This window comes from Vombatus ursinus, unplaced genomic scaffold (assembly GCF_900497805.2).
Source record: "Vombatus ursinus unplaced genomic scaffold, bare-nosed wombat genome assembly UNPS02014832.1, whole genome shotgun sequence".
Taxonomy (NCBI): Eukaryota; Metazoa; Chordata; class Mammalia; order Diprotodontia; family Vombatidae; genus Vombatus; species Vombatus ursinus.
The window spans coordinates 46315657-46342155 of NW_020954610.1; the positions used below are offsets into that span (position 1 = coordinate 46315657).

The 26499-nt window shown below is 37.6% G+C and overlaps 1 protein-coding gene across 1 annotated transcript in view; it reads left to right on the top strand.

The window, feature by feature from the left end:
• Positions 1–26499, top strand: part of PDXDC1 (pyridoxal dependent decarboxylase domain containing 1) — a 61586-nt gene that overhangs the window by 10242 nt on the left and 24845 nt on the right. Inside the window, exons 2-7 of the mRNA XM_027839235.1 lie at positions 12838–12911; positions 13407–13472; positions 19224–19304; positions 20376–20522; positions 21474–21663; positions 25356–25424. Of these exons, the coding sequence (XP_027695036.1) occupies positions 12838–12911; positions 13407–13472; positions 19224–19304; positions 20376–20522; positions 21474–21663; positions 25356–25424 (627 nt within the window). The remainder of the gene's footprint in view (positions 1–12837; positions 12912–13406; positions 13473–19223; positions 19305–20375; positions 20523–21473; positions 21664–25355; positions 25425–26499) is intronic.

Below are 26499 nucleotides of genomic sequence, written 5' to 3' on the forward strand. Positions count from 1 at the left end.
CTCATTTTTCATGATTTTCTTGCATCACTCTCATTTCTTTTTCCAGTTTTTCCTCTACTTCTCTTACTTGATTTTCAGAATCCACTTTGAGCTCTTCCATGGCCTGAGACCAATTCATATTTATCTTGGAGGCTTTGGATGTAGGAGCTTTGACTTTGTTGTCTTTTTCTGATTGTATGTTTTGATCTTCCTTGTTAACAAAGCAAGTTTCTATAGCCTGAGTTTTGTTGTTGTTTTTTTTTTTCTGTTGTTTGCTCATTTTCCTAGCCAGTTACTTGACTTTTAAACTCTTTGTTAAGGTAGGGCTGTGCTTCCAGTGTGGAGGGTGCACTGTCCCAAGTTTCAGAGGTTTTGTACAAATGTTTCTGGAGATACTTCTAGGGACCTGTAAGTTTTCAGTTCTTCCAAGGTAGTATGATCTAAGGAGAGGTGTTTATTCTTCTCCTGGCCTGTGCTCTGGTCTGAGTGACCACAAGCACTCTTTTCTGCCCTGGTACTGTGAGGAGGGTCCCCTCTCCACTGCTGCCACAAGCGCTGCTATACTAGTGCTCCTCCTCACCCCAGGACTGCCACCTAGGACTGTGACCCAGATCCAAGTGTGGGCAAAGCAACAGAGTCCTGCTTCAGTGCTAGCAGAGACTCCTTGTAATCTCCTTCTGACCAGTTGTTCAATCCCCTTACCATCTGTGGGCTGAGAGCTACAGAAGCAATGGCTGCTGTTGCTGATTCCTTCACTCCCAAGGTCTGCTCCTGGTTTGCTGGGGCCGGGCTGTGCTAGCATGGCATGCACTGGACTGTGCTTCTCCCTCACCCAGGTCCAACAGACCTTTCCAGCTGACCTTCCAAGTTGTCTTTGGTGTCTGATAGCCGACAAGTCTGGAAACCACCACTGCTGCTAGTGATTCAGTCCCCTGAGGCCTGCTCTGGGTTTGCTGGAGCCTAATCTGCGTTGGCACGGCTTGCACTGGACTGCGCTCCTCTCTCAGCCTGGTGCAACAGACCTTTCCTGTTGACCTTCCAGGTTGTCTTGGGCTAGAAATTTGTTTCACTCTGTCTTTTTATGGATTCTGCTGCTCTAGAATTTGTTTAGAGTTATTTTTTAAAGGTATTTGGAGGGGTTTTGGGGGAGAGCTCAGGTGACTTCCTACCTTTATTCCGCCATCTTGGCTCTGCCTCCCGAAGTAAAATTCCAATTTTTTTAAACACTATGGTTCTTCCAGTTATGTCATATAGTAACTACAGTTATAGAATATTTCATTCTCTCAAAAATTGAACTTAGCGATCTCCCAGAAGCAATGGAAAGGCATATGGTGGCTATGAACAGGCTGGTATACATTACAAATAAAGAGTTACACAAGAGGAGCCATGTAAAGGATGTCATTAGACAAATGTATGACTAGAAAAGATACTGTGATGATCATGTAGCAAGAATGAAAGACAGTAAATGTATATCCCTCATACTACATTGATATTCTCACATTATGAAGAGAATTAGAAGAACTCTAACCCTTCTTCCTGTCTCCTAGCCCCCCCCCATATTACTTTAGACCTCCTGTATAGAGATTTATAGTTGAGAATTGCACAAGATAGACAGTCAGTCATGAATGATCAATGGTGTACTTTGTTGGAGGGAATACCCACATTAATGAAATAACATCCCTTGGAATACTGGAATCAAAAATATATGTTTTTTTAAATTGTTTTCTTCAATTTGTATAGTTTAATATATCTTTCCATATTTCTTTGCTATTCTGTAAAAGACATTTATTATTTGGGACTGTTACAAGTAAAACAGCACTGAATACTTTTATACAGATTTTTTCCCTCTTTTATCATCTTTATTATAAGGTTCTAATAGTGGGATGACTAGACAAAAGCCTTTTCTAACTGTTCTGTATTGTATTGCCCACCAAAATGATCAAACCAATTTTCATTTCCATTAACAGGGTAGCAGAGCTCACCCATGATCCAAATACAGTTTAATGGTTTTTACCTATTTTTGTGTGTAAGATGCCTGTCTCAAGTCTCTCCCTACTCCAATCCAACCTCCATTCAGCTACTAAAAGTGATTTTCCTAAAGCGAATGTCCTATCCTGTCACATTCCACCTCTACCCCTCTCAATAAACTCCAGTGTTTCCCCATCACCTCCAGGATCGAATATAAAATGCTCTGTTTGGCATTTAAAGGCCTTCATAAATTAGCCCTTGTCCTACCTTTCCAGTCTTCATGTACCTTACTCCTTGACTTGTACTCTTCATTCCAGTTATGCTGGCCTTCTAGCTATTCTAGGAACAAGACAACTCTCATCTCTGAGCTCTGGGCATTTTCTCAGGCCATCCTTGTGCCTGGTATGCTCTCCCTTCTCTTCTCTGACTACTGACTTCCTTGGTTGCCTTCAGATCCCAACTAAAGTCCCACCTTCTAAAGGAAACCTTCCCCAACCCCTCTTAATTCTAGTGCCTTCCCTCTGTTAATTATGTCCTATTTATCCTGTATATAGCTTGTTTTGTGTGTATATATATATATATGTATATGTATGTATATATTTGTTTGCTTTTTGTCTTCCCCATTAGACTTTTAATTCCTTTAGGTCAGGGACTGTCTTTTGCCTCTTTTTGTATCCCCAGCATTTTGCACACTGCCTGACATATAGTAGGTGATGGTAAGATGCTCCCTGAATCAACTAACATGCATTTGTTAAACATTTACTAAGTACCAGGCACTGTGCTAACTGGAGATACAAAGACAAAGGTGAAACAGTCTCTGTTTTTAAGGGTCTTAGTAGAGAAGACAACATATACACATATTAGTATATACCAATAAAGAGCTATTATAATGGGAGGGAAACTGAAGATATAAAAGCAGAAAAGAATGACTCTAAAACATATATGAGCAATGCCTTAGAGAAAAACACAGCTTGGTCACAAACAACTGGAAGAGAAGAAGGGAAAGGGAAAAGAATAAGCATTTGTATAATCACTGTGGTAAGTGCTTTTATAAATATTTTCTCATTTGATCCTCAGAATAACCCGGAGAGGTAGGTGCTATTATTATCCCCATTTTGCATTTGAGCAAACTGAAGCAAACAGGTTACGTGACTTGTCCTGGATTACACAGCTGTTAAATGTCAGAGGCTGGATTTGAATTCAGGTTTTTCTGTCTCCAAGCCCATCTCTAGGAGATGAAGCAAGAATTTAATTTTTTAAAAAAGAGCTTAATTTTTTTTTTAATAAATGAAATGACAGTGCTTGAGAAAAAAATTGGAAAATAAATAAGAATTATGGAAAAAAAGAATTGGAAAGGAAATTAATAGTTTGCTGGCACAAGAGGTAAAAAATTTTGCCCAAGCAACAAACTCCCTGAAAATTAGAATGAACCAAATAGAAGCCAGTGATTCTGTAAGTCAACAAGAAACATTAAAACAAAGTCAAAAAAACTGAAAAAGTAGAAGAATATGTAAGGTATTTTAGCAAAAACAACTGACCTGGATAATAGATCGAGGAGAAAAACTTTAGGAATCGTTGTACTGTCTGAATGCCATGACCCAAAAAGAGCTATTTCAAAGAAATCTTAAAACTGCCCAGATCCCTTAGAACCAGAGAGCAAAGTGGAAATAAAAAGGAATCAAAGATAACCTCCTGAAAGAAACACCAAAATGAAAACTCAAAGGAACACTATAGCCAAAATCCACAGCTTCTATTACTGCAAGCATCCAGAAAGAGGGAATTCAAGTACTGAGGAGTGACAGTCAGGATCATACATGATTTAACAACTGCTACTATCAAGGAGTGGAGAACTTGGAATACAATATTCCAGAAGGCAAAGGATATGGGTTTACAACCAAGAATAACTTACCTCGCAAAACTGAGTATAATGCTTCAAGGGATGTTTAATGAAATAGAGAACTTCTAAGCATTCCTGATAAAAAGATCGGAGCTGCATAGAAATGCCAAAGTTCAAACACAGGACTGAAGAAAAACAAAAAGGTAATGAAACGTAATGAACAGTGGCAAGGAATTAAACAAGAATAAGCTGCTTACATTCAAATATGTGGAGGTAATATGTGAGATTTGAACCCTGTCATCATTAGGGTCATGGAGGGAGCCTAATTAGACAAAGTGTGGGAGTGGTTCAGTTAAGTCTTGTTCTTAAGAGAAAACTGGAAAGAGAAGGGAAGAGGAATACAATGTTTGGGGTAGAGGTGGAAAGGAAGGAAGATTAAAGAAAATTATCTCACATGATCAGGGTGCACAAATAAACATCTGTACAAATAAAGAGGAGGGAGTGGTGAGAGAAACTGGCACTTGAACCTCACTCTTATCTGAACTGGTGAAATGATGAAAGAATACACATACACATACACACACAGAGTTGAGCATAGACATACAGTTCAATCAACAGGGCAATAGGGAAAGGGGAAAAGGGAGGAGGTATTAGAGGGAGGACAAATTAATGGACTGATTGGTTCTAAGCTAAACAAACTTTATGTACAAAAATATAGCTCTTTTTGAGGTGGCAAAGAATGGGAATCTGAGGGGGTGCCTATAAATTAGGAAATGGATGAACAAGTTAGGGATTATTAAAAAATGGTGAAGGAGATAGTTTCAGAGAAACCTAGGAAGACTTGTCTAAACTGATGCAGATTGAAGTGAACAAAACCAGGAGAACAATTTAAACAATGACAACAATATGGTAAAGACAAACAACTTGGAAAGAACTGGGAACTCTGATTAGTGTAATGACTATCCATGATTCCAGAGGACTAATGATGAAATATACTACCCACCTCCTGATGGAGAGATAAAAGACCCGAAGTGCAGAATAAAAACAAATAGTTTTGGACATGGCCAATGTGAAATTTGTTTTACTTGATTATATGTGTTTCTAACAGGCTTTTTTCTTTTGTTCTTATGGTGAAGGAGGGGAGTTGGTAAGTAAAGGAAGATTTTTGCTGATTGTGGGTGTGTGTGTGTGTGTGTGTAATTTTTTTTCCCCCCAAAAAACGAAAGCTTGGTGAGAGACTCAATTAACCAAAGTCATCCACAGGGCACTTAAGGATGAGACTGTGAGGGTAACAGAGATGAAAGTTAGAAAACTTCTGCAAAGGTTTTTAAAAACAAAATCTTTATAGTGTCACAGTTAGTGGAGTGACTATAATTAGACTTTAACATCACAATTCCAGATGTACTTATAGAAGAAATGAAAACAACACTCAAGCAAACAAACACGAGAAAGACAGCTGGACTAGATTAATTGTACACAAAGACAGTCCATGCTGGAGGTGACAGGTGTGAAGATATTTGAAAGATTGAGTCTCAAGTATTTGAAGAAGATGATAAAATTATGAGGAAATAAAAAAGATCTTGAAAACTTTGTTACTACTCAAAAGAAATAGAGCATCTATTACTATTAACCCATATACCCACTTTCCTATTTGTGCAAAATTATGAAAATAATCTACATGTGAGCATCATTGATGAATATAATAGAACTGAAGAGATAGGCATCCACAAACTATTCCACAGTGGACTGCATCTTGACCATTACATAGTTAACTGAAAAATGCAGAAAATAAAAGATTCCATTATGGTTAGTATTTTTTAGCTATGAATAAACATTTGATTTGTAGACAAAAATGACATCTTAAATTCTCACCTTTCAACATGGTATTTGCTGTGCATGTTTCAGAATCATGAAGTATTCCTTGAAAGAGATAATAAATAACCTTTTCCAGTCCTCTGATCATTAATATAAATGGAATAATAAATTGGAGAGAATTATATGTTTGCTTAAGATGTTTGACACTGTCATGGAAGAGATCCAAAAAAGAATCTAAGTTGACAGGGGATTCCCTATAGGTGGTGTGGTCTTCCAGATGCTCGAATTTTCAGATAGCATCCTGCTGATTATATCAAGTCCCAGAACAATGTAAGTTATCCTAAAATGAGACCCCCCCCAGTTACTCTAAAGAGTTTGACCTAACGATCTACACAGGACAAACTAAGTGGATGGATGAGTAATGATGTGCAGAGAACTTAAAGAGCCTCTCTTCTACCTTTCCATCCATAGCCAGTTAGGTGTACTCCTCATGGCAGACTTCTGAGAGGATATGGATGAAAGACACATAGAGTGAGGTGGGCTTACATGGGTTCCATCTGCATCATTAGAAGTAATACCTACAATGTGATTACATCTCCTTTGGGATAATTGAACATTTGAGTATTTCTTAATGATACTGCATTGTAATGTCATTTTGTTTTTAAGACTTGTAATAATAATAATAATAATAATGTTAGTTGGTATTTATATCGTGCTGTAAGGTTTATTAAACACTTTAAATACATTATCTTTTATTCATACTCACAGCACCCCTTTGCAGTAGTTACTTTTGGAATTATCGCATTTTAAGGGTAGGGGAAAATACTTGATTTCCAAACTTAGATTCATTTTAATATCATGAACAATTCTTACACATGGGAACAAAGTAATATGCCAGAGGAGAACAGAAACAGGAGAGTATTATGATTTAGGCAGAAATTAATAAAATGGAAAACAAAAAAACTGAAACAGTAGGAATAAGGAATCATGGATTTGGAGCTGAAAGGGACTTTAGGGGTCATCTCGTTCTACCTTCTCTGGGGGCCATGATTTAAAAAGAGCATTGATTAGCTGGAGAATATCCAGAGAAGGCAACCAGAATGATGGAAGGCCTTTGAGTCTGTGGTATGTGAAGATTATTTGAAATTACTGAGCCTATTTATCCTGAAGAAGGGAAGAATGAGATAGGACATTGTAGTTGCAAGCACGTGAAGGGCTGTCATGTAGAGGAGGGGATTAGACTTGTTCTGATTGACCCCATAAGGCAGAACCAGGAACAGTGTGTGAAAGATGCAAAAACTTATTTTTAATAAGGAGGAGAGGAATCCTATTCCCCCAGCAGTAAAATTGAACGTACTAAAATCTTTGTATCAAATAACTGAATCTTTGATAAGGGTCTAATATCCAAGATATATTTGGAACTAAAATAACAATGTGAAGAACCACTCTCCAATGGGTAAGTGGGCAAAGAATATGAACAGATTATTTAAATCACTAATAAGAAAAAGTTTTTTTTTTTTTAAGCCAACTAAGACTTCACCACATACCCAGCAAATTGACAACGATGACAAAGGGTAGAAGTAGTCAGTTTTGTAGGCACTGGAAAAACAGACATGCTAATACATTGTTGGTGGGATTTTGAATTGGTCCAGCTATTTTGGAAAGCATTTTGAAATCATGCTAAGTCTCTAAATTATTCTTGTCTTTTGACCCAGACATCCCAGGGCTAAGCATATACTAGGTCATAAAAATAGGTCAAAGATAGAAAGGCCCATATACACCAGAATATTTATAGCAGTATTTATTGTGATATCAAGAATTGGAAACAAAGTAGATGTCCATTAATCAGAGAATGGTTAAATTATTATACATTAATGTAATGCAGACAATGAATATTAAGAATTAAGATGAGCATAGAAAGACTTACGTAAAATTATTCAGAATGAAAGAAATAGAACTAGGAAAATGCACAATGACAGAAACAATGCAAACATAATAAAAATAACAAAGATGAATTGCTAATTATAATGACCCAGAATGGCCCCAGAGAAAAATTGAGAAAATGTACTTCCTTTCTTTCACTGCAGGGGTGGTGGATTCTGGTGTAGAATACTGCATATACTGTCCAACATAACTGATGTTTTGGTCTTGCTAAACATTTTCTTTTGCTGTTTTAGATCTTTGTTAAAAGAGATAGCTCACTGGGTAAGAAGGAGGTGTATATTCAGAAGTGCATGTAATATAAAACAAAACACATCAATTTTAATAAGTTAACATAGTTCTAACTGTAAAAATCATTCCACTTTTGTTTGTGTTTTGTTTTCCCTTGGTGGTATGTGGTTATGCATATCATGGAACACTATGATCTAAGAACCAGTGGCAAGAGTGGAGATGATAAATGTGTCCTAATTTAAAAAAAAAAGAAGAGGGTGGAATACTCAAACTATAGGCTTGTGAAATTGACTGGCTACTGGCAAAATCCAGAAGAGGTTATTAAGGGAGTGGTTTTTAACTAGAAAGGGAAGTAAGAACTAGTTCAGTAAAAATTAGTATGGCTTCATCGAGAACAAATAATAAAAGACTAACGATTTCCTTTTTTGAAAGCATTACTAGACTGATAGGTTGGGGAAATACTACATACATACATTGTTCTGTGTCAGCAGAGCATTTGACAAGATCTACCTTACTGTCTTTGCACAGACACAATGGGATGATGCAGGCTGAATAATAGTACAGTTAGGTGGATTGGATCTGGTCCTATAACTGGACCCTAAGAGTAGTCATCAAGATAAATCATTGTCATCAGGGAATGGTGGTGAGAGGTCTCTGATGGTGTGTGTTAGGCATCTGTCCTTGGCACTCTATTATTTAGTATTTTTTACCAGTGACACTTTTGACATGCTTGATGTGCTAGATGACATGTATCAAATTTTCAGATAACAAAAACATCTCACATAAAGAATGATAGTACAGATCTAATGAGAGAAAATTTAATTAGAGTAAATGTAAAATCTTACACTTGCATTCTAAAAATCAACTTTTCCATTATAGGTTGGGGGAGGAGATGTCTAGGCAATAGGTCCTGGTAAAAGATTTGGGGTGGATTGCAAGCTTAATGCATGTTGGTAGTAGAACACATAAATAAGTACAAAAAGCTGATGTGATCTTAGGCTTCATTAATAGAGGCCAGGTGGCCAGAATGAGAAAGTGATAGTTTCATTGTGCTCTTCCCTGGTAAAACCACCTCTTGAGTATTGTGCTCAATTCTTGATGCCGCATTTTAAAATAACATTGGCAAACTGGCATGTATTCAGAAAAGGATGACCAGGATGGTGAGAAGATGAAGGAACTGGTGATGTTCAGCCAAGAGAAGAACTTGAGGGAGGAATGATGGATGGCTCAATAGTTATCTTTAAAGTATTTGAAAAGCCCTCATTTGGAAGAGGAAATCTGTTTTTCTTTTTTCTTTCTTTTTTTTTTTTTTTTTTAAGGCAATTGGGGTTAAGTGACTTGCCCAGGGTCACAGAGGTAGTACTTGTCAAGTGTTTGGTCTGAGGCCGAATTTGAACTCAAGTCCTGCTGACTCCAGGGCCAGTGCTCTATCCACTCTGCCACCTAGCTGCCCCAAATTCTGTTTTTCTTAACATCAGAGAGCAAAACTAAGAAATGACTGAAAAGTTTTAGCTCAATATAAGGAAAACTGCCTGAAAATTATAGCTATACAAAAGTGAAATAGGTTGTTTTGAGAGGTAGTGGGTTCCCTATTGCTACTCAGGTAGAGCATGAATGATCATTTATCAGGAATGTTGTAGACTTGATTCCTGTTCAACTATGTGATAGAACAGATAAACTTTCAAGGCTCTTCCAATCTAAGCTTCTGTGATTCTGGAAGTAGGATATACCATATTATCAACAGCAACTTGTAAGCAGAACATGGCGTAAGAGACCTCATCGAGGACATCTATAGAAAAGGAGGTGGGTTGGTCATATAGCAAGAATGAAGCATAGCAGATGAACAGATCACATACTGCACTAGTTTTCACAAATATTAAAATTGTCAGAGGAAATCTAGAGTGTTTATATTGCACAGGTAGAGAAAGTGTGGGGGAGTAACAATCTGCATTGATGGAAGGAGTGCCTAGAGCAATGATGTCATAGATCCATCAGATAAATTTAGAGTATTAATCAAACCTAGGTGGTGCTTGATTCCTCACTTCTTTCTCCAGTGACTTAGTGTACAGAACATTTTGTATCTTACTTTATATTGTAGCTTGTGTTTTGCCATATTCCTGAGATCTTTAGCATACTGTGCTAACAAGTATGGATATTCCCCTGAATATCATACATTCAGCATGCAGCAGCACTCTGTTAGATTCCAGGTATACAAAGACAAAAACAAAACAGTTCTTAACCTTAAAAGGTTCAACTACTGCTACAAATGAAGTAACATGTATACAAGTAAATAAATAATATAGCCAAAGTCATTTGGAAAGGGGAAAGTGGGGAGAAATTTCTCAGTCTGATCATAATCTTACATTGTTCCATCTCTTTTGTACTCCATTCTAAATTCTTCTGTTTGATCATAATCGTACCTTGTTCCATTTCTCCCTTACTCAATCTGTACCTTACTACTCCTAAGCTTATTCTCTGTCCTCATTGTGACCTCCAGTCCCTCTGCCCCTCACTACTTTTCCCATGCCATCTGCCCTTGGATACACTCTCTTCTCTTGCCAGTCATGATCCTGTAGCTAGCCAGTTCAACACTACACTGTCTTCTCTATAATCCCTTGCTTCCTTGTCCCACTGTTTCTGTCACCTTGCCAAGCCCCAAACTTGAATTATTCCTACTATTTGCCCCCTTCACTAATACTCACGTGCTGCTGAACTGAACTATAAGGAAGTCATGAAGTATGCTGACTAGGTCCACAATTTATATTATCTGATCTTAGTTGTTGGGCCTTCATTGCATCAAAGCAGTCTCATCTTCTATTTTTCCCTAATTGAATCCCTATTCCACTTACCACAGAGGCTGTTCCAGATTTTTTTTTTAGTTTTTTTTTTTGAAGTTTGCCTCAAACCTCCTACAATACCTCCTCTCCCTTCCTAAGGTCCTTCTAAGGACCTTGATTTATATTTCACTGAAAAAATAATAAAGGCCCTTTGCCTTGTGCTCCCTCTTTTCCTCTTTCCCATCTCTTTACTCCAGTCTCTAATGAAGAGGTGGCCATTCTCCTTGCCAAGGCCAACCCTTTTCTATGTACAATCTATCTTATCCCTTCCCATATTCATTAACAAGTAATCTCATTCATCCCTCCCTTTATCTCCAGTGTCTTCCTATCTTTGATTCCTTTCCTGCTGCCTAAAAATATGTCCCAAGTCTCCTCCATCCTTTAAAAAAACAAACTAAAAAACCAAACCCTTATTGGATCTTCACATTCCCCCACTAGGTGACATCCAATATTTCTCCTCTTCTTGACTTGAAAAAGTTGTCTGTACTTGGTGCCTTCATTTCTTCTCTTTTCATTCTCTTTTAAACCTTCTGCATTCTGGCTTCTGAACTTATCATTCATCAGAAACAGTTCTCTCCAAAGTACCACTGGTTTCTTAATTGTTAAATCTAATGGCCTTTTCTTGTTTTTTTTTCATCTTTCTTCACATCCTTGTAGCATTTGACATTGTGGACATCCTCCTCCTAGATACTTGTTCTGAGTTTTCATGATTCTGTTCATTCTTGTTTCTCTTTCTACCTATTTGATTACTTATTCTCAGCCTCCGTTTGTTTGATCTTTATCCATGTTACTCCCTCTAACTGTGGCTATACCTCAAGGCTTTGTCCAGGTCCTTTTTTTTAATCTCTGTATTTTCTCACTTATTCTTTCGTGGGTTCATTTATTATCTCTATGCATATGACTCTCAAATCTATATGTCCTACCTCTATTTCTCTCCTGACCTCCAATCCCAAATTACTAAGATTAGACTTAGACATTTCAAACTGGATGCATGTCAAGTTCAGCATGTTCTAGACAGAACTCGTTATAATCCAGCCCAATCCTATCTCTCTCCTGAATGTGTGTGTTAGTGTTGAGGGAACTACCATTCTGCTTAACAAGGTTCAAAACTTTGGTGTTATCTTCAACTCCTTCCTCATCCCACATATCAAGTCAGTTCCCAAATCTTGTCATTTCTCTCTTCACATCTGTTGTCCCCTTCTCTCCATACAACCACTGCCATGGCTCGTGGTGTAGGGAATATAGAGTGTTGGGCCTGAAGTCAGGAAGACCTGCTTTTACATCTGGCCTCAGACACTTAAAGCTATATGACCCTAGGCACGTCACTTAACCTCTGTTGACCTCAATTTATTCAACTTTAAAACAGGGAAAATAATAGCACTTACTTTTAGAGTTGTTGTGAAGATCAAATGAAGTAATAATTGCCATGTACTTAGCATAGTACCTGGTACATGTATTCAGGAGGAGGAAATGGTGAATAGTATCAAAAACTTCTGGGAGGTTAAATAGTATGAAAGCCAAGGCCATTAGAGTTAGCAATTAAGGGATAATTAGGAACTTTGAGAGAACAGTTTTAATCATCAGCTGGTGGATTTGGAAAACAGATTAAGAGTTAAGAAATCAGAACAGGTTACAGAAGCAGAATTTCTAAGTTGTTGTGAGAGAAGAACTATAGGACTTGAGGGCATGGTAGAGGCATGTAAAATGGATTTTTTGTTTTGTCTTGTTCTTAAAGGATGGGTACAGTTTATTGGAATAGGGAGCCTCACTGTCAAGTCAGTGTCAGCTTTGTGGAGTTTCAGTTAGAGAGAGGATAGTGTTGGATGCAGGGAGACCAATTAAGAGTCTATTGGCAAATATATACTATGGCTTATCAATGATTGTCACCTTATCCTTGACCCCAGATCACCAGATTAAAAAAAAAATGTTAGTGTCTTATAAGGATGTAGATTGCAGGGTTTGAAAGAATGTACTATTTATGTTTTGTATGGTATCTAAAAAGTAGTATTTATAGAGTAGTCTTAATAGGGACTTTTAAAAATAGCTCTTGTACTAGGTAGAAACATCTTTTATGGCTTACAGATTAAATACTATACATATTATATTATATATATATATATATAGCTATTTCCTAAAGTATTTCTTTGACTTAAAGTAATTTACTGATTGAAATATATTTCTAGGCGGGTAGAGGATTATTTACATGCAATTTATCTTTTTACATAATAGATGGTTGACCCTACGCTGGCTGAAATGGGAAAAAATCTTAACGAAGCAATGAAGATGCTAGAGGACAATCAGAGGTAGGCACCTGGAACAATGCTAAGCCTTGGAAATCTGTGAAACTGGCGGCCCTAGTTTCCTCCTCTTAGAACTCTCATGGTATTAGACGTGTAATGCTTAGTTTCTTCCATGTCAAAATAGCCTTTTGTAACAGGTACAAGATGCTATAATTAAGAATTTTCTTTTAAAAGTTTCATTTCCTCAGCATCTTTATTTGAATCTATAAACAACTCTTCTTCCTCTGTTTTCATTTTTTGTGTGAAACCAGCAAAAACTACCATCCTGTTAACTAAGCAAAATATATTACATGCTTTCTTTAGAAAATCAAACTATAAAAAACAAAAAAACAAACAAACAAACAAAACAAAAACGAAAAACCGAAGGGGAGAATGTTTGATTTCTTCAAAGTTAGATTTGCTTTAATAATTTGAACCGAATCCTCATAACAGTGTCACTTGTTTACATAATTAAATGTTACCAGAAAGTAAAGTTTAAAAAAATTTTTTTTTCATTAGAAAAGCAGAGGAAGAGAATGAAAAGAAGTATGCGCCAAGAGATATTCCAGGACCACTCCAGGGCAGGTAGGTAGCAATGTAGGTAGTCTCTGTTTTGTTGGATAAGCTTTTTAAAAAAAAAACCAAAGTGTTCAGATCAATGGTGTACTGATCTGAAAAAGAGTCTCAAGCAAGTTTGAATCAAGTTGTGCTATTGTCTTGACACTGGAGTAGTTATCCTGATCCTGAAAGGTCTCAGATCCCTTCTCCCTACAATGAACCATACTCATCCTTTACACTAAAAACCCAACCCACTCCATCTGACCTTGCCATTCTCTCAAGTACTCATCCTATATCTCTTCTCCCTAAATGAAACTCTTAGAAATTCCACTTCTGGACCTTCTCCTGATTTCTGGACCATTAAAAATTTGTCTTTCAACACTTCCAGTTGAATAAAGCTGTTCTTTTAAAGGTTACCAATGATCTTTTTTTTTTCCCCCCGGTTAGGCAATGGGGTTAAGTGACTTTCCCAGGGTCACACAGCTAGTAAGTGTTATGTGTCTGAGGCCGGATTTGAACTCAGATCCTCCTGACTCCAAGGCTGGAACTCTATCCACTGTGCCACCTAGCTGCCCCCCAATGATCTTTTAACTGCTATCTCTGATGGCTTTGACTTTCTGTTTTACCTCTCTACAATTTTTGATACTGTTAACCATCTCCTCTTCCGGAATACTTTTTCTTCCCTTGGCTTTCGTTATCTTGATAATTTGGATTCTGCTTTCCCTAAGCTGAGAACCTTGCCTCATCTCCCCTCCTCATTCCTTAGATGCCGTTACCACTCTCTGCTCCTTGATCCCTGTCTCAGATGAAGAGGTGGCTCTTTTCCTTGCCCAAGCAAATCTCTCTACCCGTACATACTGTCCTGTTCCATCCCACTTTCTCCAGCAGATTGCTGCCCTCTGTCGTTCCCACTTTTTCACGAATCTTCCGTATTTCCTGGTCTGCTGGCTGCTTCCCTGCTACCTCCCGACATTTCCATGTCTACCCCATCCCTCTGACTTGATCTGTCAGTCCCTCCTGGCTATCATTCTGTGTCTCTTTTGTGGCTAAACTCCTTGATAAGGCCAACTATAATTGATGACTATTTATTTACCATAACTCTCTTTTTAACTTCCTGTAGCCTGACTTTCAGCCTCATCATTCAACTGAAGTTGCTTTTTCCATAATTATCAATGATCTCATAGTTGCCAAATCTAATGGCCTGTCCTTAGTCCTCATCCTTTTTGACCTTTTTGCAGGCTTTGACATTGTTTATCACCCTCTTCTCCTTGATCCTTTTTTCTCTCAGGTTTCTGTGATACTCCTCTATCCTGGTTCTCCTCCTACATTTCTAACTTTCTCTTTCTCCTCTTTATGCATGTCCCACACTAACTCTGATTATGTCCCAAGCTTCTATTCTGCGTCTTCTTCTCCATCTATACTATTTTGTGTGGTCTTCTCTTTTCTCTATGTATAGTTTTGCTTGGTAATCTCATAGGCTCCCATGCATTTAATAGTATCATCTCTGTGCTAATGATTCTCAGATCCATTTATCCATTCCTAATCTCTTTGTTGACCTCTAGTCTCACAACTTCAACTGCCTGATGGACATTTCAAACTAAATGTCCCGTAGACATCTCAGACTCAAATTGTCCAAAACCAAACTTACTGTCTTTACCCTCAAACCCTTCCCTCTTCTAACTTCCTTAGTACTGTCCAGAGTACTACCATCTTCCCAGTCACCCAGGCTTGCTCCATGGTGTCATCTTTGATTCCTCCTTCTCACCCTACTCCCCCATATCCAGTTTGTTGATTTTACTTTAAGAACATCTCTAACATATGCCTCCTTCTGTCAGACACTACACCCTGGTGCAGGGCTTTCATCACTTCACACCTAGACTATTGCAGTAGCCTGTCTCATGTGTATCCTCCTCTCAGTTATCATAGTGGTCTTCCAAAGGCTCAGGTCTGACCATCTCTCACCCCCTTACCCCCATTTAGTAAATTCCATTGGCTCCCTATTACTTCCAATATCAACTATAGAATCTTCTGTTTGACTTTTAAAGCCCTTTATAACCTGCTCCTTTCCTACCTTTAAATCTTCTTATCCCTTCCTCCTCTGCACATACTATGCTATCTAATGACTTTGGCTTCCTTGCTGGTTTTTTTTTTGTTTGTTTGTTTGTTTTTTGCTAGGTAGTGGGATTAAGTGACTTGCCCAGGGTCACACAGCTAGTAAGTGTCAAGTGTCTGAGGCCAGATTTGAACTCGGGTCCTCCTGACTCCAAGGCTGGTGCTCTATCCACTGCGCCACCTAGCTGCCCCTTTCCTTGCTGTTCTTGCATGCAACATTCCATCTCTTGAGTGTTTTTACTTGCTGTCTCCCATGTCTGAAACATTCTTTTCTCATCTCCTTCTCCTGGCTTCCTTCAAGTCTCAGCTGAAGTCCCACCTTCTGCAAGAAGCCTTTCCCAGGCCCCCTTAATACTAGGGTCTTCTCTCTGAAACTGCCTCCATGTTTCTTGTTTGTTATAATTGTTGGTCTCCTGCATTAGACTTCGAACTCCTTGAAAGCAAAGACTGTCCTGCCTTTCTTGGTATCCCCAGTGTTTAACATACTGCCTGGCATATAGCAGATGCTTAGTAAATGCTATTGACTTATTGATTTCATAGGGATTCTTGATTGAGACCTGGAGGGAACCTTGGACCATGTAATACAGCCTCTCAGATGAGGACGGTTACATGATTTGTGCAGTATCACACGGGGTGTAGGGATCACAGACAGAACTCCTGCCCATGTGCTTTGACTCCATGGCCAGTATACTCTTTTGACTGTAGTGTGCTGTCTCCTACCAGTCTGACCACACCTCATTTTCATTGGTTGGATTAATCAGTCTCTTATCCTTTAAACTTAGGTGTCCCCCACTTCTTTGTCATGGGTTCTTTACTCTTTTCTCTTTATATTCCTTTCCTTGGTTCAGTTATCAGTTGTTTCTCTTATCTATATATTCAACCCTAAGTTCTCTTGAGCTTCAGTCTCATGGCAACTTAAATTTCTCAGATTCAACTCATTATCATTCCTCTTCTTAGACCTACACATCTTCTTCCAAATTTCTTTTTTCTCTAGAGGGCACTACCATTCTTTGAGTCACTCCTGTTGGCAACTTTTACAGTCATCCTGGACTCCTTGTTCTCTCCCCTATATCTAATCATGTGTAAAGTCTTGCCTGTTCTACCTCTGTGGCATTTCTGATAATCATCTTCTCTTCACATTCCCATATTCCCACTACCTTATTTGAGAGTAGTCATTTCTGACTTAGATTACCATATTAGCTTCCATAATTAGTCTCTAGGTTTGCAGTCTCTCCTTTCTCTAATCCATCCTCTGTACAATGGCCAAAATTATCTTTCTAAAGAAAAGGTCAGATTGTGTTACTCAGTGGTTTCTTATTATCTTTGTGATAAAATCAAACTCCTCAAAGCTGGTTTTTACAAACCTTCGTCATCTGCCTCCAACCTGTCCTTTCAGGGTTAATTCATCTTATTCCCCATCATCCACTCAGTTGTAGCCATATTAGAAATTGGTTACCATATCATGCCCTTCATATCTCTACCCTGGTTCAGGCTGTCCTCTTTTTTGGAAATCTACTGTTCTCTCATTTCTACTTCTTAAAATCTCTAGCTTCCTTCAAGATGTAATTCATAGGTCTTCTGATGTACTTGACATCCTTCCAAGACATTAGTCTTCTTTCCCTTTTCAACTTACCTTGTATCCCCTCCTTCTCCCCTTCCCCCCCCCCCCCCAATTAAGTTCATCAAGGTCTGAGACCATTTTTTTTTTTTGCTTTCTATCCTCTATCACCTAGCACATTGCCTTGCACACAGTAAGTACATAATAATTTTTTATTGAATTGAATGGAAAAGCCAATATAACCTTAAAATGAAATGACCTTTATTTACTTTGACTGAAATGTATATATTTACTTGATTGACTGGAAGGAAAGTTATTTTGAAAGATTTTTTGGAGAATATGCTTTTTCCCTCTGAAATATAGCTAATGAAATTTCTGTAATCATTTTATTGGTAGAATAAAGTCTATATCCAAAATAAGCATGTTGAGTTTTAACGCTTGGGCTAGCAAAATAAAAACCAGTAAAATAAATGGCCAACATAATGTAGTTCCTTCTATTACACAAACTTTTTACCAATAATAATTATAATAATAGCTAACATAGCACTCTTACTATGTGCCACCTTCTAAGCACTTCACAGTTATTATCTCATTTGGTCCTCAACAATGCTAGGAGGTAGGTGCTATTATTATCCTCATTTTACAGATGAGGAAACAGGTGTAAACAGAGGTCAGGTTACTTGCCTAGGTTCACATAACTAGTACTTGTATGAGGCTCGTTTTGAACTCAGATCTTCTTGACTCCACGCCTTCACTCTATCCAGTATGCCACCTAGCTGCCCTTGAAAACTGTTACCAAAAGACAAATAGTTAAAATAGCTACCTGGCTTGTTGGTGAGAAAAGCAGTCTTTTCACAGGTGTTTCATAAATCTGTTTTAAGAACAAACCCCTTTTGTCCCAAGACTGTTTGCTTGTTCTAAAACTAACTCTATTTTTCTTTTATAACCAGGAACCTGCTAATAGCAAGGTAAATAGTACAACTCCCTTAAAGAGTACTTTGATCCAAATACAAATGTGTATAAGATACACAGGAAGGGGATGAAGTATATGTAAAATGAGAAGTTAAACTAACAAATTTAATTATCTATGAAACAAACCCAGTAGTAGTAACTTTGATATTTTCTGTGTCAAACTTGGTACAGGACAGGTTGGTTGAAAGCAACTCAATTAGGAACTCTAAAGGCCTCCTCTACTCTAGACTTATTGTTAGAGAAAAAAAAAAATTTGAAATTTGTTTGTATAGATCTGACTCCTGGAGAAGATAGAGTTTTGAAAAGAATCTGATGCTCTGAAGGAGGCAGGATGATCTGTATGAAAACCATTGTCAACAAGTGTTTGTGCCTACTCAGTCATTAGCTTCTGTGTCCTATAGAGGAGATGTTTAGGAAGTTTTTTTGAAAGGAACTTTTAATTGCCCATATTATTATCTTGGTTAAGAAATCATGTATTTTTGTATATTACACATTTTCAAGTGACCTTGCTGACACTGCTCTCTTAAGTTTTAGCCTTGTTATGACTATTTAATTATTCATCCTCAATGGGAGCAAAAATCATTTGCCAGTACTCCAGGCAGGTCTTCAAGTTCTACAGCTAAAATTAAAAAAAAAAAAATAGAGGGGTTCCTCTCTGGGGGGGGTGAAAGATGGCTATAACACCGATGTGAATGAGACTTTTATAGAAGGGCCAGTTGATGCTACTGTGTCTTTTCAGCAAAACTTTGTTCATTAGTACTTGTAGCATACAAGTCTACAAAATTATATAAAATAGATTCTGTCCTTTACTGTAGTTTGCAGTTGAATAGAGTCTATCTGTAAAAACACTTGATTCAGTAATCCTGGCGTACATTTTTTTTTTTTAAACAATTCAGACTACTACTTAGCCAGGAGATTAACTGATTTTAGTTAGCTGACTTCCAGAGTCAACTAACTTTATACATTTCATGTTTGTTTTTTAAAAACGTATACTGTGTCTAAACAAAATATATTCTTTCTTCTGCAGCTACACTATTAAAAATATTATTATACTAATTTTGGAGGCTGGTGGCAGGGTGAGGAGGGAAGAGATACATATGTTTTTTCCCATCCATCTTCTGTTTCTTTTTCTCTAGTGGGCAAGATATGGTGAGCATTCTGCAATTGGTTCAGAACCTAATGCATGGAGATGAAGATGAGGAGCCCCAGTGTGCCCGGTAATGATCAACTAGTACATTTACTGTTTTCTTAACCTCAGCAATTGTTGGAGTTTGGGGTATTCTGATAATTATAAGTTATTTTATTTCTTGCAATACATCTTATTTGAAAATTCCACTTTTTCTTTTCAAAGTGACTTTTAGATAGTTTAGCTGTACTTTTTGTAAATAATTAAGACTTATTATAAAAACTAATTGTTAAATTTGGTCATTTTCATAATTTGATCTTTAGACTGGTGAATTGGATTCACAACACAGCTGATACATTAATTTTGACTACCTTTGTGATTGGTTCTGATTGCTGCTGGTGAATTGACTGAGTGGCCATCTGCATTGCCTGTGGTCCATTTTTTTTTTCTTTTTTTTTGGTGAGGCAGTTAGGGTTAAGTGACTTGCCCAGGGTCACACAGCTAGTAAGTGTTAAGTGTCTGAGGCTGGATTTGAACTCAGGCCCTCCTGACTCCAAGACCAGAGCTCTATTCACTGTGCCACCTAGCTGCCCCCCATTTTTGTTTTTAACGAAGAGATGTAATTTTCTTCTCCTTATTAATTAACTAGTTATGAAATTATTGTAAATTATGATACACAGTTACTTGCAATAAGGATTCTTCCTGACCCACTGATTCAGTTTTTTTTTTCCATTTGTTTTCAAAAAATTATGTTGTCAAACATTCCACGGTTTTAATTAGGCCAATATTTTCCAGTTTTTAAATTAAAAACAAACAAACAAACTCTATTGTTTTGCAGTTCCATTTATTCAGTAGACATTGTATGTAGTAGGAACTTAATGTGTTCAATTAATGGATAAAATGTCAAGTTGATTATAAATAAGATTATTTTAATAATGTATTTGGGTAAAAGAAAAGATACAAAATGCAGTATTGATTGGACAACATCATTTTTCAGTATTCTCTAAAGCTCTTTTCCACATATACTGATTAGTTTCTGATTTTTCTGCCTTGTATTGTGCGAGACAGATTTAACCTCTGATCCAGAAGCATTCTTGGAGAACTGTGTGGTTGAGTTGGGATCCTAATAAATGTGTTTCATTTCATATTTCTTATTTAATAGACTCCAAAATGTTGGAGAACAGGGCCATATGGCTTTGTTGGGACACAGTCTGGCAGCATATATTTCAGTACTAGATAAAGAGAAGCTGAGAAAACTTACAACTAGAATACTTTCAGATACCACATTATGGCTTTGCAGACTTTTCAGGTAAGGACATTTCCACCTATTTAAGTGTCCTGCAAATTGGTGCATTTAAAAAGAAGAAATAATAATGATCTAGATTCTAACTCTGCTTAAATTTATGCACAGGTTTTGCTTTACAAGTAAGCACAGAATCTTATGATAGTAAAACTTGTTTAACTATGAGGATGATTTTGATAAGGAATTACAGTTGCTAAAAGAAGGAATGGCCATATGACTCATATGAAATAGAGTAGTTTTATAATTTATGATTTGTCCAGGAAAAATGCCACTTTGTGTCATTACCAAACTTTTTTTTATATATGGAGAATCCCTTTTGGTTTTAAATAGCACCCCTTACCTCTTTGTGAAATACTGCTTCCTTCTTTGGGAAGGTTGGGGAAAAAAAAGGCTTAGGAAAGATTGAACCTGACATAGAAAGCAGCTAGTCCATTTGACATTTTAGTACTTCTTGAGATGTCCTATTAGTGAAACGATCTGGTTTGTACATAGGAGAGCTGCGGTTTGGTTATCTGGGCCTCTCACTTTACTGTAGAATAAGGCAGGTCTGCATAACATCAGCCCATGGGCAGCTTGCAGCCTGACAAAGGATTTCCGGCAGCCCACGAAAATGCAAATCTCTCAGCAAAACTGTATGCTAAATTCCCTTAGGGCGGGCCTGCACAACATAGGGCCACTTGTGACTGCCAAAGGATTTTTGGTAGCCTTTGAAAAATGTAGAGAATGTAAAACAGGCCTATGTAACATATGGCCCGCAGACTGCTTTGGCAAGTGACCGGGTCACCCCCAAAGGCCGTATGTTGTGCAAGCCTAGAATAAGGGGTGGAGGGTGGGGGATCATTTTCCTCAAACTTTTATGTACCTATTTGGTGCAGGAATTTCTGTTACTTTAATATTAAGGGGAAATTGCTGAACTAAGATAAAAGGTGAGAAATATCTGGGATCTTTTTCTTACAGGTATGAAAATGGCTCTGCCTATTACCACGAAGATGACCGTGAGGGCCTCTTAAAGGTCTGTAGGCTTGTTATTCATACGCGCTATGAAGACTACACAGTGGAAGGATTCAATGTATTATATAACAGACAGCCTGTTATATATATTAGTGCTGCATGTAGGCCTGGCCTGGGCCAATTCCTTTGTAATCAGGTAAGATGGATTAAGATTGAAATTTTAGGTAGATGCAAATATTACTTTTTGTGCTGGAGCTTGCTAAAATTGTAGACGAATATAGGGTTATTTTGGCTCATTTGGGAGAGACTGGCTTAGTTTCAGGCTTCATGAAGAAAATTGACTCAACAAACAAACCTCACAGAGTTGTTGTGTGGTAGATAAAGTGTGGGGGAAAATAGTAAACCTTAAAATGATATATAAAAGTGAGCTATTATTAGTAATACTATTATTATGATGAGTTCTGTTACTACTCCTGCTACTTCTTTATGCCAAATATTGGGGTTTATATAAGCCGTGACCCTGTCTTCATAGAACTTAGTAAGGTAATCTGACAGAAACACAGGCTATTATGTGATCATTCATATTATAGTTAATAGATATGAAATGTAAGGAAAGGGCCATGTGAGGTCCAAGATGAGAAGAGGCCTTTCCAAGTAGGGAACTTAAGGAAGGCTTCATAGAGGAGGTAGTATTTGAGTTAGGCTTTAAAGGATGGTGAGGGTGGGAGTAAGACATTCCAGGCAAACGGAATACTGGACAAAGTTTAAGGTTTGTCAGATTGTTTTCATTAGAGGGAAGACTGTGAAAGGGAGGAATATGAAAAAAATACAGAAAAGTAGAGTGGTACCAGGTTGTAGAAGACCTCAAATGCCAGGTTAAGTAATTTTGAACTTTACTTGACAGTTAATCATGTGTTACTGCAGGGTTTTGAGCAGAGGAATAAGATGACTTTGCATATGACTGTGCATAATTAATATGTCTGGCATTGGTGTAGAGAATGGATTCGAAGGGAAGAGACTAGAGGAGGAAAGACCTGTTAGAAAACCATTTATTCCAGGCAATGATGATGAAGGCCTGTAAAAAAAGATGGTAGCAGTATGAATGGAGAGGAGCTGATAGATTTGAAAATTTTTAATCAACAGGACTTGGTACTTGATGGAATATGAGAGGAGAGAAGAGAGAAAATCATCATGGCAAATGGTGGTGGTACCACTGATAGAAATAAGAAAGTCAGAAGAAAGTGTTGAGGGGAAAGATAAAAAGTTCATCATGTGTTGAGTTGGAGGTCCCAGTGGAACATTGAGGTGACTTGTAAACATTTGAGAATGTAGGAATGGAGATCCAGAGAAATATTGAGTCTGGAGGTAAAGATTTATGAGAGTTACTTACATAGAAGTGATAGTTGAAGCAATGAGAAGGAGTAAAATTGCATAGAATGGGTATAGAGAGAAAAAAAAGAAAAAGGCCAGGGAAAGGGTCTTGGAAAATCCAATTTATTGGATTAGGAAGAAGAACCAAAGAAAGAGTTGGTAAAGGTATAGGAAGGGAAACTGGATTGGGAATGGTCAGAGGAGGATGAGGGGTGAAAGAGAGCCAGTGAACTTAGCAAATGAAGAAGTCATTGGTGACTTTTTATAGATAGACTGCTTCCTTTTTTCTCCCTCCATGTCAGTTTATTGATGCCTTTTGTTTTTACATCATAATCCTTTATGGATATAGGTCTCCCCTCCAAATACTGATATTCCTGATACTGGCTGTGTCTGTTTATTGTTTTCCTTGCCAGTTGTGTAGCATATTTTTCCAAAAAGTTTTACTTTTGAGGGAACGAGAGAGATAGAATAACTGAATAAGGCAGAGGGGTCAAGGGAAGACTGTTCTTTTAGGATTACAAAAGACTGACATATCTATCTATGTATCTATCTATCTATCTATCTATGAAGGCATATGGGGTTAAGTGACTTGCCCAGGGTCATACAGCTAGTGAGTATCATGTGTCTGAGGCCCGATTTGAACTCAGGTCCTCCTGACTCCAAGGCTGGAGCTATATCCACCGCACCACCTAGCTGCCCCGACTGACATATTTATAAGCAAATGGGGATGAGCCATCAGAGAACGGCAGAGTTAAGATTTATGATTGAGAGGTGAAAGCTGGAGCCAGGTTCTGGAGATCTAGGAGGAGGTAGGAGCAAGTGCATAAGTAGAAGGATTAACTTCAACATAGGCTAGGGATACATCTTCCTCTGAGACGTGAGGAAAGGAGAGGTGAATGATGATGACAGTGAAAAGTTGTGAATAGTAGAGGGAAATCATGTTAGATGTTCTCATTCTTCTCACTGAAGGAGGAGGCCAGGTCATCAGCTTGAAATGTGGGAAAGGATAGTGATGAAGTCTTGAAACAGTTTCTGTAGGGTAGTCAGTAAGAGTAGAATAGAAGGGTTGTTAAGCAACATTGAATGCCTAGATGAAGTTAAGTGTCAACTTTATCCTGAGTAAAATCAGCTTGATTTTTGTGACTTTGTCCAGTGAAGGTTAACAAACAGCAGCAGAAAATGAGGTGGTGGGAGTTAGTGTTGTGACTGAAGATTCCTTGGCAGTGAACAGCAGAAGGTTGGGAGTGGAGCTGGGGTTTTTAGAGTGGTTGCAGACTGTATGAAGATGGAGCCTAGGCTGGTTATGGTAACAAGTACGTCATCTTGTTGACAATGCACCAGAGATTATGATGAGAACAAAAAGCAGGTTTAATGTGAGAAAGGCAGAGGACAGGAAGTTGTGGTAAGATAATAAAACTTCTAGAGTTTGCTATCTTTAAGGCAGACTATTTCCTTTTTTTTTTTTAAACAGAACATTTACCAAAAAAAAAAAAAAGAAAGAAACATTGCAGATGTTCATTTTTTGAGTTCCAAATTTTCACCCCATCTCACCCCTCCCCTCACCCCAAGATGGCATGCGTTCTGAATACCCCTTCCCCTAGTCAAGGCAGACTATTTCCAAGAGATGGTCAGGTTTAAAGTGTAACTGTTTCCATGTGTGACTAAAGTGAATTGTTCAGAAGGAAGATCTTAGATATGAAGTTGGGTAATTATATGGTCAGACTATTAAAGGAGACATCGAAGTTAATATTGAAACTTTTTTTGGTGGGGGGGGTTGTGTGTAAGGCATTTGGGGTTAAGTGACTTGCTCAGAGTCACACAGCTAGTGAGTGTTAGGTGTCTGAGGCCTGATTTGAACTCAGGTCCTTCTGACTCCAGGGCCAGTGCTTTATCCACTGCGCCACCTAGCTGTCCCTAATATTGAAACTTTTGAGAATGCTGACAAGGTATTTGATAGAAAGGAATGCTAGATGCCCCATCTAAGGAAGTTGATAGTAACCAGGAGGTTGGTAGATGACACCAAGAGGTGTTCCGGTTCATCTAAATCCATATTTATCGCTGCTTCTTTAAATACAGTGACACATAGGAGGCTGTTGACTTGGCATTGATTCACAAGTGATGGTTAGGAGAAATGGGAAGAACCAAAAATTATCCCAAGAAAAATTGCTCAGGGATAATTATTTTCTTTGTTTGTGAAATTTTTTATTCTCTAAATAATCAGGCAAATCTTTAAAAGTTCTTTGTTCCTTTTTAAGTTAGGTTATCTTAGGTTCCTGGATTGAGAACCTGTACCTTCTTAATCTCTCTGAGAGGTTTTTCTGTCTTTTTTCTTGGGGCAAAGGGAAAGGGGAGGAGGATTGCTTAGGACACTTCATGAGTATAAAATTTTTCAAATAGGAATTGTGACTTTTTTCAGAGCTCTAATCACTCTGTAGTCTATTTGATGGTCTCTTGAGGAAGTGATAACATGGACATTTCTGATTCAGCGTTGCCCAACTAAAAGTTTTATCCCTGCAGCTTGGCTTACCTTTATCCTGCTTGTGTCGTGTACCCTGTAATACCATGTTTGGATCCCAACATCAGATGGTAAGTTTAAATAGTTTTTAGTCAGTTAATTTTGAAGAATAGTAATGAATCTTCTTTTGAAACTGTTGGTCTACATGATGGTTTTTTTTAAACTAGGTTTTCATATTTTTTGGTTTATTAACTATGCTTTTTAAAAATATATTAATCTCTTTATTCATACCTGAAAAACTCGGCATGTGGATTGCTAAGGCTTGCTTCTCTGCATATGGATGTTCATGAATGTGGTATGAATTAGCTTAGGAACGCATGATTCCTGAGAAATCCTGCCTTTTTCTTTTTAACCGCTAAGATTCGTACTTTACTGGAACATGGGAGACCAAATTGGCATGGGCGTTTCCTTCAACAAGTCTGTGCTGTTTTAAAAAAAAAAAAAGTTGTCAATTTTGAAAGACTTAGGAACTCTTATTAATACAATGACTAACACTGTTTGAAGTAACAAATGATGATACATGCTGCTGTCCTCCAAACGTTGAGGCAAAGGATGCAGGATATAGAATGAGACATACATTTTTAGACAATTATTTTGGGAATTTTATTTTGCTTGACTTATTCATATTTGTTAAAATGGTTTTGTTTTTCTTTTTTTTTTCCATGGGTGGAGGGTAGGAGGACAGAAATAAATACTTGAAATACTTTTAAAAATAACACAATGATCAGTGAGTTAGGCATGATGACAAAGTTCTTAGTTCTGATCTTAGAAACGTATTCTCCTGTTTCTTAGAAGTGAATTCTAAAACTCTCTAGCCATTAGCTAACAACTTGTTAGAACAGACTTTTTAAAGGCAACTTTACTATTTCTCTCACTTGCATCAATGAGTCATCTCAGAGAAATTATCCTTACTACACTCCTTGGAAAATTATTCCCTTGTAGCTATATTTTATATTTATCTAGCATCTAGTATTTCTCCATTATTCAGTGTCTCCCAGAAAAAAACAAAAACGTATTTCTGTGTTAATTCTCTGATTTTCAAAAAAATATGGTATTCTTAATGGAGGAAGCATTAAGAATTTAGTCATGGTATCAGTTTTAAGAATACCATCTGTCATTTTTAGAATCTATAATTTTCTAATTCTA